Here is a 12680-nt window from a genome sequence, read left to right on the forward strand (position 1 = left end):
GAAAATGCCTGTGAATACAGCCGAGTCATCGTTCAACTAGAAGGTGTTAGCGGGTGTTTCAGATAGAAATGTGAGCCATGAAACATGAAACACCCCTCAACACCTCGGAGCTGCCGAGTCATCAGGAGGTACACATGGACACCATCAGGGACTTGTAAGTGGACGAACGTGTCAAAAGCAGGACGTCGTACCAAGTTTTAAAAAAACAAAACCCAGATCCTGATAATTCCAACAAGTTACGTTGCATCTTTGGACCATGCCGGTTGTCAAGATTGATGAAATGCTTTGTATAGTTTAGTGATAAGATGCATTGATATCGAGTGTATCAGAGGGTGTCAATTCCTGCACATGAAGCGGTGTCATTGGCGGAGAAGGTAGCCTGTCAGCACACCTGAAGAAACAATTTTATATAATTTCAGAATTATTCAATCACTTCTATAAACAAACATGACGATGAGATCAGGTTTGTGTTGTCCTTCGTGAAGTTGTTTATGTGGACAGTCGAGTATCGGGAATGTACGCATTAACATAACCACTGCCAAAGTGTGATATAAAGCAGAAAATGAATATTGATTCAAAACGACGGGACAATGTTTGCCCGAAAAAATTAATACCTGGAGTTTCTAACTTTAGTTTTACTTACGGCATTTGAAGATGTAACGCCAGGTAAATGTTGTCAATGGCAGCTTGTGGTCATCGAGGCTGGTCACCTATGGCTGCCTTTTTCTGTTGAACGCAGCCTTGTCGCTGGTCTCGATGTCTGAAGTCGAGAGGAGATTTTCGTTAACATATGTGAGTGAGTGAGTGAGTATGGTTTTACGCCGCTTTTAGCAATATTCCAGCAATATCACGGCGGGGGACACCAGAAATGGGCTTCACACATTGTACCCATGTCGGGAATCGAACCCGGGTCTTCGGCGTGACGAGCGAACGCTTTAACCACTAGGCTACCCGACCGACCCCGTTAACATATGAAGAAACAGACCATTTAAACACCAGGTGCTGATAAACCTAGAAACAATCATGTCAAATCCGGTTGGTTGGTTTGTTGTTTAACGCCACACTCGGCAATATTCCAGCTATATGGTGGCGATCTATAAATAATCGAGTCTGGACCAGACAATCCAGTGATAAATATGATGAGCATAGATCCGCGGAATTGGGATCGATGACATGTCAAATCAGGATTTGAACACGAGATCATAGGTATCTGGGATGTCTGTGGTAGGTAGAGTCACTATTGCATGTGGAAAGGTGAGGGGGTGAATGTTGCATAACGCCGCATGCAGCAATGTAATATTTAATATTTACTGACAAGCGAACAGATGTACAAGTACACCTGTGACTGGCACTAATTGTATTCAACAACCATATTGTGCTTGGTTCCCTATTCTGCCCAGGGTCACCCGGAGAGCATAGAGAACATAAGAACCTTGTCAAATGTTGGTGTTTGAATGAGGCCAATGCTCGCTAAATGCAATGTCCGTTCCCAAAATGAGGGGAAAATGTTTGCTCTAAAGAATTAATTCCTGGAGAATAACTTATTCGTTCATAACCATAGTTTTACTTACCGCCTTTGGGGATGTAACACCAGATTAACCTGGGCGCCAGTTGCAGCTCGTGTCCTACGATGCTGGTTGCCTATTGCCGTCTTTTCCTGATAAATGCAGCTTGGTCGTCTGGAACTATTTCTGAAGTGGAAAGGAGATTTTCGTGAAAATATGTAGAAATATACCATTTAAACACCAGGATGGAAACTCCTATTCTTTTACCAAGATACACACTAATCAACTTGCACAAGCATGTACCAAAACCAATTTCCGAAACAGATCAATCTTATCTGTAAATCCTCAAAATTTAAAGAGAGGTTGCCTCAGTGCAGAGTGAGTGAGTTTGATTTTACGCCGCTTTTAGCAATAATCCAGGAATATCACGGCGGGGGATACCAGAAATGGGCTTCACGCATTGTACCCATGTCGGGATTCGAACCCGGGTCTTCGGCGTGACGAGCGAACGGTTTAACCACTAGGCTACCCGACCGCCTCAGTGCCGAACAGTACTTAAGGTAATTCATGTAAACATATGTCGAGGTATATTCCTAGTGGACACAACAGCTTGATGTTGGAGGAAAGCCAGCATTGATGAAGGTCTCAGACTTATCCACTTTGGTACTGATAAACCTAGAAACAATCATGTCGAAGATTCGAACACGAAATCATACGTATCAGGGATGTCTGTCGGAGGTCGAGTCACCATTGCATGTGGAAAGGTGAGGGGGTGAATGTTGCATAACGCCGCAGGAAGCAATATTATGGCTAATATTTACTGTCAAGCGAACAGTGGTCGATGGGATGGTAGACTGATCAACGTACAATCACACATTGTGACCTGTCCATACATGTACTCGAGAACAGGAATCAGGTACTGGGTGATCTGTTCTGTCCAGGGTCACCCGGAGAACATATAGAAGTAGAAGTAGTAGTGGTGGTAGTGGTAGTGGTAGTGGTAGTGGTAGTGGTAGTGGTAGCAGCAGTAGCGATTGAAGGCGAATTGTTTGTCTGTTGGTAAACGCCATAATCAGCAATATTCCAGCTTTATGGTGTCGGTCTGTAAATAATTGAGTGTGGACGAGGCCATCCAGTGACTGACATGACCATCAATCTGCGCTATTTGAATACAATGACATGCATCAACCAATCACGAGCCTGACTACCCGATCCCGTTAGATGCCTGTAACAAGTATGGGTTGCTGAAGGCCACGTCGGACCCTGATCTTCACGGGGCTAATCGTGGGTGAGTGAGTGAGTGCGTGCCTGTATATCATTATTCCACCAATATCAGGGCGGATAACAAGAATGGGCTAAACACAAGGGATAACATAACGTAAGTTTGGTGTGTGTGACAAGCCAGCGGTCTAGACACTAAAACCCACGTATAATTGGTCAATGTGTTGATTACCTCCCTTTGTAAACGATACATCGACACATCGGGTCAACTCACTTGTCATGCCTCCTCCCAAGGACATCTGGACAACACCAGCAGGTTTTCGGACGCGTCCTCGTCTCTGTAATGGAAAAAACAATACTTAGAGCCTTACTCAGCGACTGAGTACACGGTCCTACTAACCAGGAATATATATATATATATATATAAACGATATAAATCATAAATCATGTTCCTATTGTGGAGGGTGTCTGTCGGTTTGTAATATAACGCCGCGCTCAGCAATGTTCTAGCTATATGACGGCGGTCTGTAAATAATCGAGTCTGGAACAGACAATCAAGTGATTGATATCATGAGCATCGATCCACGCAATTGGGATACGATGACATGCATCAACCAAGTCAGCAAGCCCGACCACCCGATCCCGTTATTCGCCTCTCACGACAAGCACAGTCGCCTTTTATGGCAAGCATGGGTTGCTGAAGACCTACCCTATAATAGATGTTCACGGGTTTGTGGACAGTGAGTTTGGGTTTATTGTCGGAGTATATCAGTGTTATAGTGAACTATCGGCTTAAAGTGAGACCAGGTTTTAGTTTAAAAGGGAACAATCACCGTTACACTTAACATAGTTATAATAACGATACTAATCATGTATCGATGGGGTTCCTATTGTAGAAAGTGAGTGAGTTGGGGTGTATTGTTCAAGTATATTAATACAACATTTGAGTGAGAGTGAGTTGGGTTTAACGCCGCTTTTAACAGTATTCCAGTTATATCACGGCGTGTCAGCTTAATGTGGGAGGAAAGCCCGAAGTGATGCAGGTCTTAGACGTTTACCACTTCGGTGAAACCCACAAGCACGGGTATGGTGCTGACAAATCTAGAAACATAATCGGGGCGAACCGGGATTTGAACACACAATCATAGGTTTCTGGCGTGCCCAAGGGACGCAACTCTTCACAGGGAATCGCGGCGCCTTAGACGACTGGGCCACCCGTGCCCCCTACAACATTTGAGAACATAGTTCTTGATTTAGATGTCGCACTTTCAAGCTTGCTGTTGAGACTAGCAGCTATTGAAATACCATTTACAATGAAAGATAGTGTATGTCATGCAAGATTAAAGGTTTGTTTGCTGTTGTACAGATTCTGTGCCGGACTCCTACTCTGAATGGAGGATCAAGTTCATTGTAAGAAAATGTTAATGTCATACAATTGAAACTATTATTTCTATCATACAGCGTAATAGCATTGCTATTACAACGTCCGTCTATATCAATGTTAATAAAACAAGAAATACCAATGCTTTTTGCATGTGTTTTGGGACAGACATTTACTGAATGAATGTATCGGTTATGACGGTGAGGAATCAATTTAATGTGGGACAAGCGTCTCGTGGAAGCTAGCTTCGCCAATCAGCTCGACTAACACTGTATATGGCAATACATGAGTGTTGGTTTTACCACAGCTTGGAACAGTAGTCTAGTTAATTCATGGCATGTCAGCTTAATGTAGGATGAACACCCGAGGTAATGCAGGCCTCAGACGTTTACCACATTGGTGGAAGACACGAGCATGGCGCTGAGAATCAGAAATAATCGGTGCGAACCGGGATTCGAACACGAAATCGTACGTATCAGGGAGGTCAGTGGGGGTAGAGTCACCGTTGCATGTGGACAGGTGAAGGGGTGAATGTGCATAACGCCGCAGGCAGCAATATTACAGCTAATATTTACTGACAAGCGAACAGTGGTCGATGGGATGGTAGACTGATCAACGTGAGTGCAATCACACATTCGAGCTGGGATTCGAACCCACGTTCATAGGTTTCTGGCATGATAAGGGAACTCTGCACAGCCAATTGCGGCAGCTTAGATGACTGGGCCAACCATGCCCCCGAATGGGACAATGAAACACCCTAACGCATTATTTATTGTCCTCTGTCGGATTCTTTCATGAACTGATGACAGCGCATTAGGAGTGTTCGTTGTAGTAGCATTAAGAAGGTACGGCAAAATGCAAGTCGGTGCTTGACAACCAGTACTTCTACAATCGTTGGGTATAGAAGTCAGTCTCATAATATCTCAGTTAATAAGAGAAGTAACGACATCTCACCGAAGTCCTCTGCGCCTCATCTAATATACGCATCAGGGTCTGGTATGGTTGTTGCTGCTGCTGCTGTTGCTGTTGCCGTTGATGTTCGCGAGCCATCCTCAGCTGTTCCTCTCGCCTTTGTTGTTGCCTTTGTTGTTGCTGTTGCTGTTGCTGTTGTCTAACCATGGTGACGGTCCTCTGCCTATGTCTCTGGTCGCGCATCCTGTTATTGACGACCTGATTCTGAGAGAAAAAATACCCATTGATAATATAATATAATAACTGTTTGTAATTATACACATAAATATACACATATATAAACTGTCTGTACTATATATTGCAACTATGTAACGGCGATCTGTAAATAATAGAGGATTGACAGTGCAGTGATGGACATCATGAGCATCGATCTACGCGATTGGGATACGAGGACATGCATCAACCAAGTCAGCGAGGCTGATTCACCGATCCCGTCAGTCGCCTTTCGATTATTTACAGACCGTCATGTGGCTGGAGTTAGTGAGTGGCTTAATATTCAACGTCACATCGGCAAGATCTCAGCCATATCGTGATGAGAAGTAATACATTATTAATACATATAATCATACTATATAAAAACCTGACATCGATGGACAGTATGATAACTTGAATATCACAGTAATATATTAAACTAGCATGGAACCATAAAAAGATATCAATATATGTAACAATACAATATAAAAAAGGGCTATACATCGCCAACAAGTGAAGGTAGATCGCCATGCGAGCGTCTCATGTGGCTGCCGAGTGTGACCTTACGACCAGCATATGTTGCTGTGAGCCATTGTATCCCGGAATCACAAAGAAATGTTTTTGTGGAACAGTTCGGTATGCACAGGAATGTTGAATACGTGGTTTAATTGAAATGCTGAGGGGAGGAAGAAACACCGATGGTGAAGGCAAACCCTAAAATAAGCTCACTTTGACAATGTCAAGGACGACTAATTCAGGCATCTTAAGCTAAATGGCAAAGGAGTTATTCAAAATAGATGAATCTTACACTGTCAATGAGAATTAACCACATAGTATACTCACAATTGGAACCGTCTGTGTTGCCAAAGTGCCGAGAGTCACTGCCGTCAACGGTGCCCCTGATGTTGACGGTGCCGCTGACGTCGACGGGGTCGCTGACGTCGACGCTGCCGCTGACGTCGACGCTGCCGCTGACGTCGACGTTGTTGCCGCTGATGTCGTCGTTGCTGTCGCTGTTGTCGTCGGTGCTGTCGCCGTTACCGTTGCTGCTGACGTTGCTGTCGACGGGACACCCTAAGAAGAAATGTAAGAGTTGACATTATGAAGGTGTAAACACAGACAGTACACGTGTTCGTTATGCATATTGTGAAGCGTGCCTGGACAAACAACATACCTGGTCTCTTCAGGGATATTTATATTTAATAATTTATGACTACAATAACTAGCTATAACCCTGACAATAAAACAACGCTTACTCATCAATGTTATGAACTGAATGTCAAACTCTTTATATTGCCTTAGCCCATTTCCTAAGGACCTGTTCCTAGTATCTAGTAGTTATATAAATAGTCGAAGAGAATATCTCGCGGTTCAGAGGCTCGATTACGTCATTGTGCAGACGGAAGACGTATGACCAACACTGTACTGGTAGCCTGTGTCAACATCAAGATGTCGTGCTACCACAAGACTTATGCTGTTCACATTGGTGTAAAAAAAAAATCATTCTGTATCTGACTTACATTTGCTTTCAATCGCCTGTTTTCCTCCTTCAGTAGACGATTCTCCTCGTTGAGTCGTCGGTTTTCCTCAAGGACTCGCCTGTTCTCCTCGCGGAGCTGGAGGAGTTCAGCCTCGACAAGCTGCCCAAAACAAATGTAAGATGTCAGCCTATTGCAGTTATAATGCTTCACATAGTCAAGGTTTATGTACATGTACTGAATCAATAGGCAGCAAGGTGTCCGCCTAATACGCTGATTGATGTTCTACTATACACATTCATATATTTTGCCCGCCGCGCGGACATTGGCTTAAAGCCCTTCTCAGCCACACAATATTGAAATAAACAGAACACGCGACACATGGGAGTAAGACAGAGTAGGCATGTACACAGAACTAGTAGACGTGTATAGATCTAATAGAACGGGTTGAAGCAGTTAATTAAAATAAAACTATTGTGTTTACTCACATTCAATGGCGCCGCCCCCCGATGACGTGCCACTGCTGTCCGCCTCGTTGGTGCCGGTGTGGTCGTCATCGGGGTGGCAAAGGGCGTCGAGGAAGAAGAAGAAGACCTTGACGTTGACGGTGTCTGGTCCGCTGCCTGCTGCCGGGTCACCTGGGATGCCTGAGCGGTTGCCTGAGCTGTTGCCTGGGGTGCCTGAGCTGTTGCCTGGGGTGCCTGAGCTGTTGCCTGGGGTGCCAGGGGTGCCTGAGCTGTTGCCTGGGGTGTTGCTTGGGATGCCTGAGCTGTTGCCTGAGCTGTTGCCTGAGCTGTTGCCTGGGGTCCGGCCTGAGGGGCCTGCTGGGCCAAACCAAGTGATTGCAGGAACCTGTACATCGCTGGAAATTGGAAATTGGAAATTGGAAATAATCGCTAGAAATAATACGCATGCGTGATGCGACTGTAGAAGTAACCATGTTTTATAGTCCAACCTTCGGGAGCAACCATTTGATGTCAAGGGGGTGGGGGTCGGGGTCGGGGGTTGTGAGCTTGATTTCAGTTTGAGCTTAGATCACTTTACACAGACATTTGACTCTTCGATAATACAAAGTCCACTTTCTGTAAGAAAAAGGCACATAATTGTTTTCAGTAAAACAGGGCTTGTAGTCTTATTTTAGAAAATATCGCTACCCCTCCCCCCCTAAAAAAAATAAGATGGTTGCTCCCTTAGTCCCAGTCAAACCAGCAAGCACGTGCACGGGGACTATTAGGGTGTTCAGTAACAAGCAACTGAAAGTGTGTACATTTATTTAGTCTCGTGAAGTTCAAGCATACAGCCAAGTCACCAGCGCCTTGAAACAATGGGGAGACGTCACCAACCTCCCGGCCTATCTGACAATGTTATGCAACGACGTTCTGGGTGGACATGTAGAACGTGCTCTACTCTAGGAACAAGCCTTGCACCTTTCATGCTCTACTCTAGGAACAAGCCTTGCACCTTTCATGCTCTACTCTAGGAACAAGCCTTGCACCTTTCGTGAAACATCAGCCAGACAATGGATATCAACATCGTGTAAAAACATCGCACACACACACTGTTTTACTAATGACATCATTTGCAGTTGATCGTTCTTGATCATTATCAATGTTTCAACGTCCACTGTCCACAAGCTATCGCTGTAAAATTCAGTCAGTATTGTTAGAATACCTGTACTTTTCATGATTTTCCTAACTGGCGTGCATATCATATTAGTTAATTTCATTATCAGTGTTACGGATTTAACTAAAGCACATTTTCAGAAAAAAAACCTGATTGATACAAACTTTTTTACTTAGTTTGACGGGGATGCCTACAAGAAAGTACTTTAACTTGCAGGGGGACGAAGGGGTAGCCTAAGGGATAAAGCTTTCGCTCGGCAAGCCGAAGACCGGTTCGATTCCCCATATTGATGGATCACCTCTGCGGTCTAGTGGTTGGTTGGTTGGTTTGTTGTTTAACGCCGCACTCAGCAATATTCCAGCTATATGACGGCGGTCTGTAAATAATCGAGTCTGAACCAGACAATCCAGTGATTGACATAATGAGCATGGATCCACGCAATTGGGATCGATGACATGCATCAACCAAGTCAGCGAGCCTGAACACCCGATCCCGTTAGCCGCCTCTCACGACAAGCATAGTCGCCTTTTACGGCAAGCATGGGTTGCTGAAGACCAACATATGTTCTACCCTGGATCTTCACGGGTCAGTCTTGTAGTAAAACGTCTGTCCGGGGAGGGAAAGGTTGTGGTTTCGATCCCCGGCGGCGTCATACCAAAAGACGTTAAAAGATGGTACTTGTTGTTACCATGGCGCTCGGCATTAAGGGACTAAAACAGTGGGCTAGCACTATAGTTCGGACTAGTACAAACAGCCACACACACACGAACACACACACACACACACACACACACACACACACACACACACACACACACACACACACACACACACACACACACGTGCAAGCACGTCGCTTTATGAGTGCAATAATCTTGAACGCGACGTTAAACCCCATTTCACCTCATCTCCTCTTTATTTGATTATTTTTAATACAATAACTTTTTAAAATATCGTTTTTTGAGCATAAAGCCTGATCTTGTGAGATATATTGAGAGATATACCGCGTGGATGTCAACATAAACTGTTAACAATCAAATGTTACAGACATTGGTTTTAAATGTAAATTTGTGTTGTTTTGAGAGAATAGCGTTAATGAACAGTCAAACCAGTTGCTGATAGAATGATGTACCGCTACCGTCGCTACCACCACTACAACTACACCACTGTTACTACGACTAACGCTACCACCAACACCAACACCACCGCCACCACTACCACTACACAACCGTCACCACGACAACCACCACCGCCACCATTATTACTTCTACTGCAACTATCACTACTACTACAACCAGAACCATCACTACTACTACATCATCTACCTCTACTTCCCACCCGTGAAGATCCGGAGTATAATAGGTCTTCAGTAACCATGCAATGGCGTAAATGGCGACTATGCTTGTCGTAAGAGGCGACTAATAAGTTCTGGTGGTCAGGCTCGCTGACTTGGTTGAAGCATGTCATCGATCCCAATTGCGTGGATCGATACTCATGATGTCAAGCACTGGATTGTCTGGTCCAGACACGATTATCTACAGACCGCCGTCATATAGTTGGAATATTGCTGAGTGCGGCGTAAAACAACAAACCAACCAACCATCATAATCTACCTCTACTACCCACCTGTGAAGATCCAGGGTAGAATAGGTCTTCAGTAATCAATGCTTGTCGTAAATGGCGACTATGCTTGTCGTTAGAGGCGACTAAGGAATCGGGTGGTCAAGCTCGCTGACTTGGTTGATGCTTGTCATCGTATCCCAATTGCGTGGATCGATGCTCATGATGTCAATCACTGGATTGTCATAATAAATGTTGGCAGTTTATCTAACTCGCGACTGAGATTCTGCCCTTCAGTTACACGTTTGCAAAGCAGTGTTAGAGAACTGCAACTGTTTTACATACCACGAGTAAACTGTAAGTTATTTTTGTATAGATCTATTCCGTTAGCACTAAGCACGTTGGGTTTCGTAGGTCCGAGTTCAATAGTTTAATTAGCAATATTGGTGCAAATTATTATATGTATTGGCCGTAGTCTGCCGGTCAGCTGTTGGGATGTTATACACATTCATTAATTTTCGTTTTATTCCTGTTAGATATGATCAGTGTTCGAAATACCTGCCTGCCCGACCGTCCGAGACGGGTTGATTTCAACTCGGGCTGCCAGATTTTCAAATCCCCCTGCCCGACGGTCGGGTTATATTTCATATGTGAAAATATTCAAAATATTTCCCGATGATAAGCATTAATTCACATGTAAAGATGAATGATAAAATGTAACCAAAAAGAAACCCCGTTAGCTTATCCTGAGAAACATATGATTATAGTGGGCAGGCAGGTTTTGGTCAGGGCTGGCAAGTATTTCAGCTAGCCAGTCCTGTGGTCTGGCTGAAATTTTTGGGAGTTTCATACCCTGATATGATACATTGGTGCATATTCATCAATGAAATGTGATACATTGGATATAGTTTATCAGCGGAGATTCAGACAAGCATGACAGGCGGACAAGAGTACGTTTGTACGTGATCTGGGTATATGTAGATTTCCGTGTATCGGAATGCAGGGTGTGGCAATATTCGTGTATTGACATCTGTGGTATACGTGGTTATATACCTGTCCATACGAGGCAACAAAGAGACGGTCCTATCACTTGTATTTTCATTTTTGTCAGCCGCGTTAAGCTACTGGAGTTGCTTCCCTTAGTGCGTCGTCTGCTCGGCTAGCCTTCCTGTGACAACGTCTTTCAAACAGGGTGAAAATGTATTGCACTCTCTTGTGAATAGATACAATTCACATTTTCATATTACGGTGTATGATAAAAAGGTTATTATACGGCAGTTTTCATAATTATCATACCCCTCGGGCTGATAATGGATGATCATGTGATATGAAAACTGACATACCTTTGACATATACATACAAGTCTTTGTACTGCCAAAATGTTTAACAAGTTACGGAAACTCGGGAAACTTGTTCATTGAAGTGAAATCAACTCGGATTCATACACGTCAAATGTAAAATTGTATAAGGAATATTTACTCACTTTGAATACATTCATGTCACGTGACCCAGGTAGGGGTTTGAGCCCTGCGATATAAACGTGTCAAGCTGGATCTCTGGTAACAGATCCGATCTATCCTTCGAGCGGACAGCAGTATTAGTATTATTCCATTAGTATTATTCGGGTGTGGTGCCTTTGTCACCAGATCTAACTAAAATTAAGGTAAGAGTTTTTTGTTTGTTTGTTGTTTGGCGCCGCACTCAGGAATATTCCAGCTTTATGACGGCGGTCTGTAAATAATAGAGTCTGGAAGAGACAATCCGGTGATAGACATCAAAAGCATCGATTCGCGCAATTGAGATACGATGCCGTACATCAACCAAGTCAGCGAGCCTGGACACTTAGGTTACGTTGTTTGAGCACTACTGCCATTCACTTTTGCTAAAAAAGCAACAAAACCCTTTCCAAAGAAGCCCATTGTACAATTGTATCATAACTATATGCTTATCAAATTGCGATGTGTATTTCAAAAGGTAAGCATATCCTGCCCCACCGGCGTCATGAAGGGAATTATTTATTTTTTTGTTTCATGTATAACACCTTATTTGATGTTGAGCCTATACATTTCTGCCGCACCACTTCATTGTGATGACAGATAATATGTGTCATCTGTCTGTGTGTCTTCAGCGCAGTTATACCAATCACACTTCCGCAGATATCCTTTGGTTAATGAATCAGACTGAAAACATCATGTTCAATATTCGTTTACAACCTCAAACAAATTACTGTAAATTGCCCTACAGACCCACTAGGTTTCAAAATGTCCGAGTGATCATCCCATACTTTTTTGCATTAAGGTTTCCGAGAACTTTAGCGAATCTCCTTCCCAACGTGAAAGCATGGTGGGCGAACGTCAAGGTCACCCACAAACCTCTACAAATCATATGTGTTTGTTGTCTGTTCGATGACACTAAGAGTGAAAGTGAAATATTTTCAAGCCATCGGCTAATGTAAACATGGTTCGAAGAGTATCAATGTGAGTATTAATGGCAGAATATTGCAACTAGTAAAGGGGGCTTAATCTATTATGTCGTTTGAACGTCATGTCGACAGTTATATTGAACCTTTTGTTGCTTTTCTTGTTCCAGAGCGTCGCCTGTTTGTGCACATTGTAAGCCAAGGTCGGTGACACGGAACCACCTTAATGACATTATGTCCGGGTCTTGGTACAGCTAGAACTTTTATATATCTATCCATGTCTATATCTATATCTATATATGTATATTATAATGTCGAATACTACAATG

The 12680-nt window shown here is 43.6% G+C and overlaps 1 protein-coding gene across 1 annotated transcript; it reads right to left on the reverse strand.

Annotated features, from left to right (window-relative positions):
* Window positions 1-359: 359 nt before the first annotated feature.
* LOC124126220 (putative uncharacterized protein DDB_G0291608) lies at window positions 360-7609 on the reverse strand. Its single transcript, XM_048380647.1, has 6 exons — window positions 7238-7609; window positions 6788-6911; window positions 6080-6345; window positions 5062-5283; window positions 3001-3064; window positions 360-391 (listed from the first exon to the last, which is right to left on the reverse strand). Exons 1-6 carry the CDS (start codon window positions 7607-7609, stop codon window positions 360-362), a joined length of 1080 nt encoding a protein of 359 aa, XP_048236604.1.
* Window positions 7610-12680: the final 5071 nt, after the last annotated feature.

The sequence above is a fragment of the Haliotis rufescens genome, unplaced genomic scaffold, assembly GCF_023055435.1.
Source record: "Haliotis rufescens isolate VD_foot unplaced genomic scaffold, xgHalRufe1.0.p SCAF_32, whole genome shotgun sequence".
Classification (NCBI taxonomy): Eukaryota; Metazoa; Mollusca; class Gastropoda; order Lepetellida; family Haliotidae; genus Haliotis; species Haliotis rufescens.

Bases quoted from the DNA above. Each gene is read 5' to 3' on its own strand.
- LOC124126220 (XM_048380647.1), bottom strand. From the start codon at position 7,609: ATGTACAGGTTCCTGCAATCACTTGGTTTGGCCCAGCAGGCCCCTCAG. The intron at 6,346-6,787 runs GTCAGATACAGA...ATTTCTTCTTAG, and splicing joins GCGATTGAAAGCAAATGTAA to GGTGTCCCGTCGACAGCAAC. The intron at 3,065-5,061 runs GTGAGATGTCGT...TTTCCATTACAG, and splicing joins ATGAGGCGCAGAGGACTTCG to AGACGAGGACGCGTCCGAAA.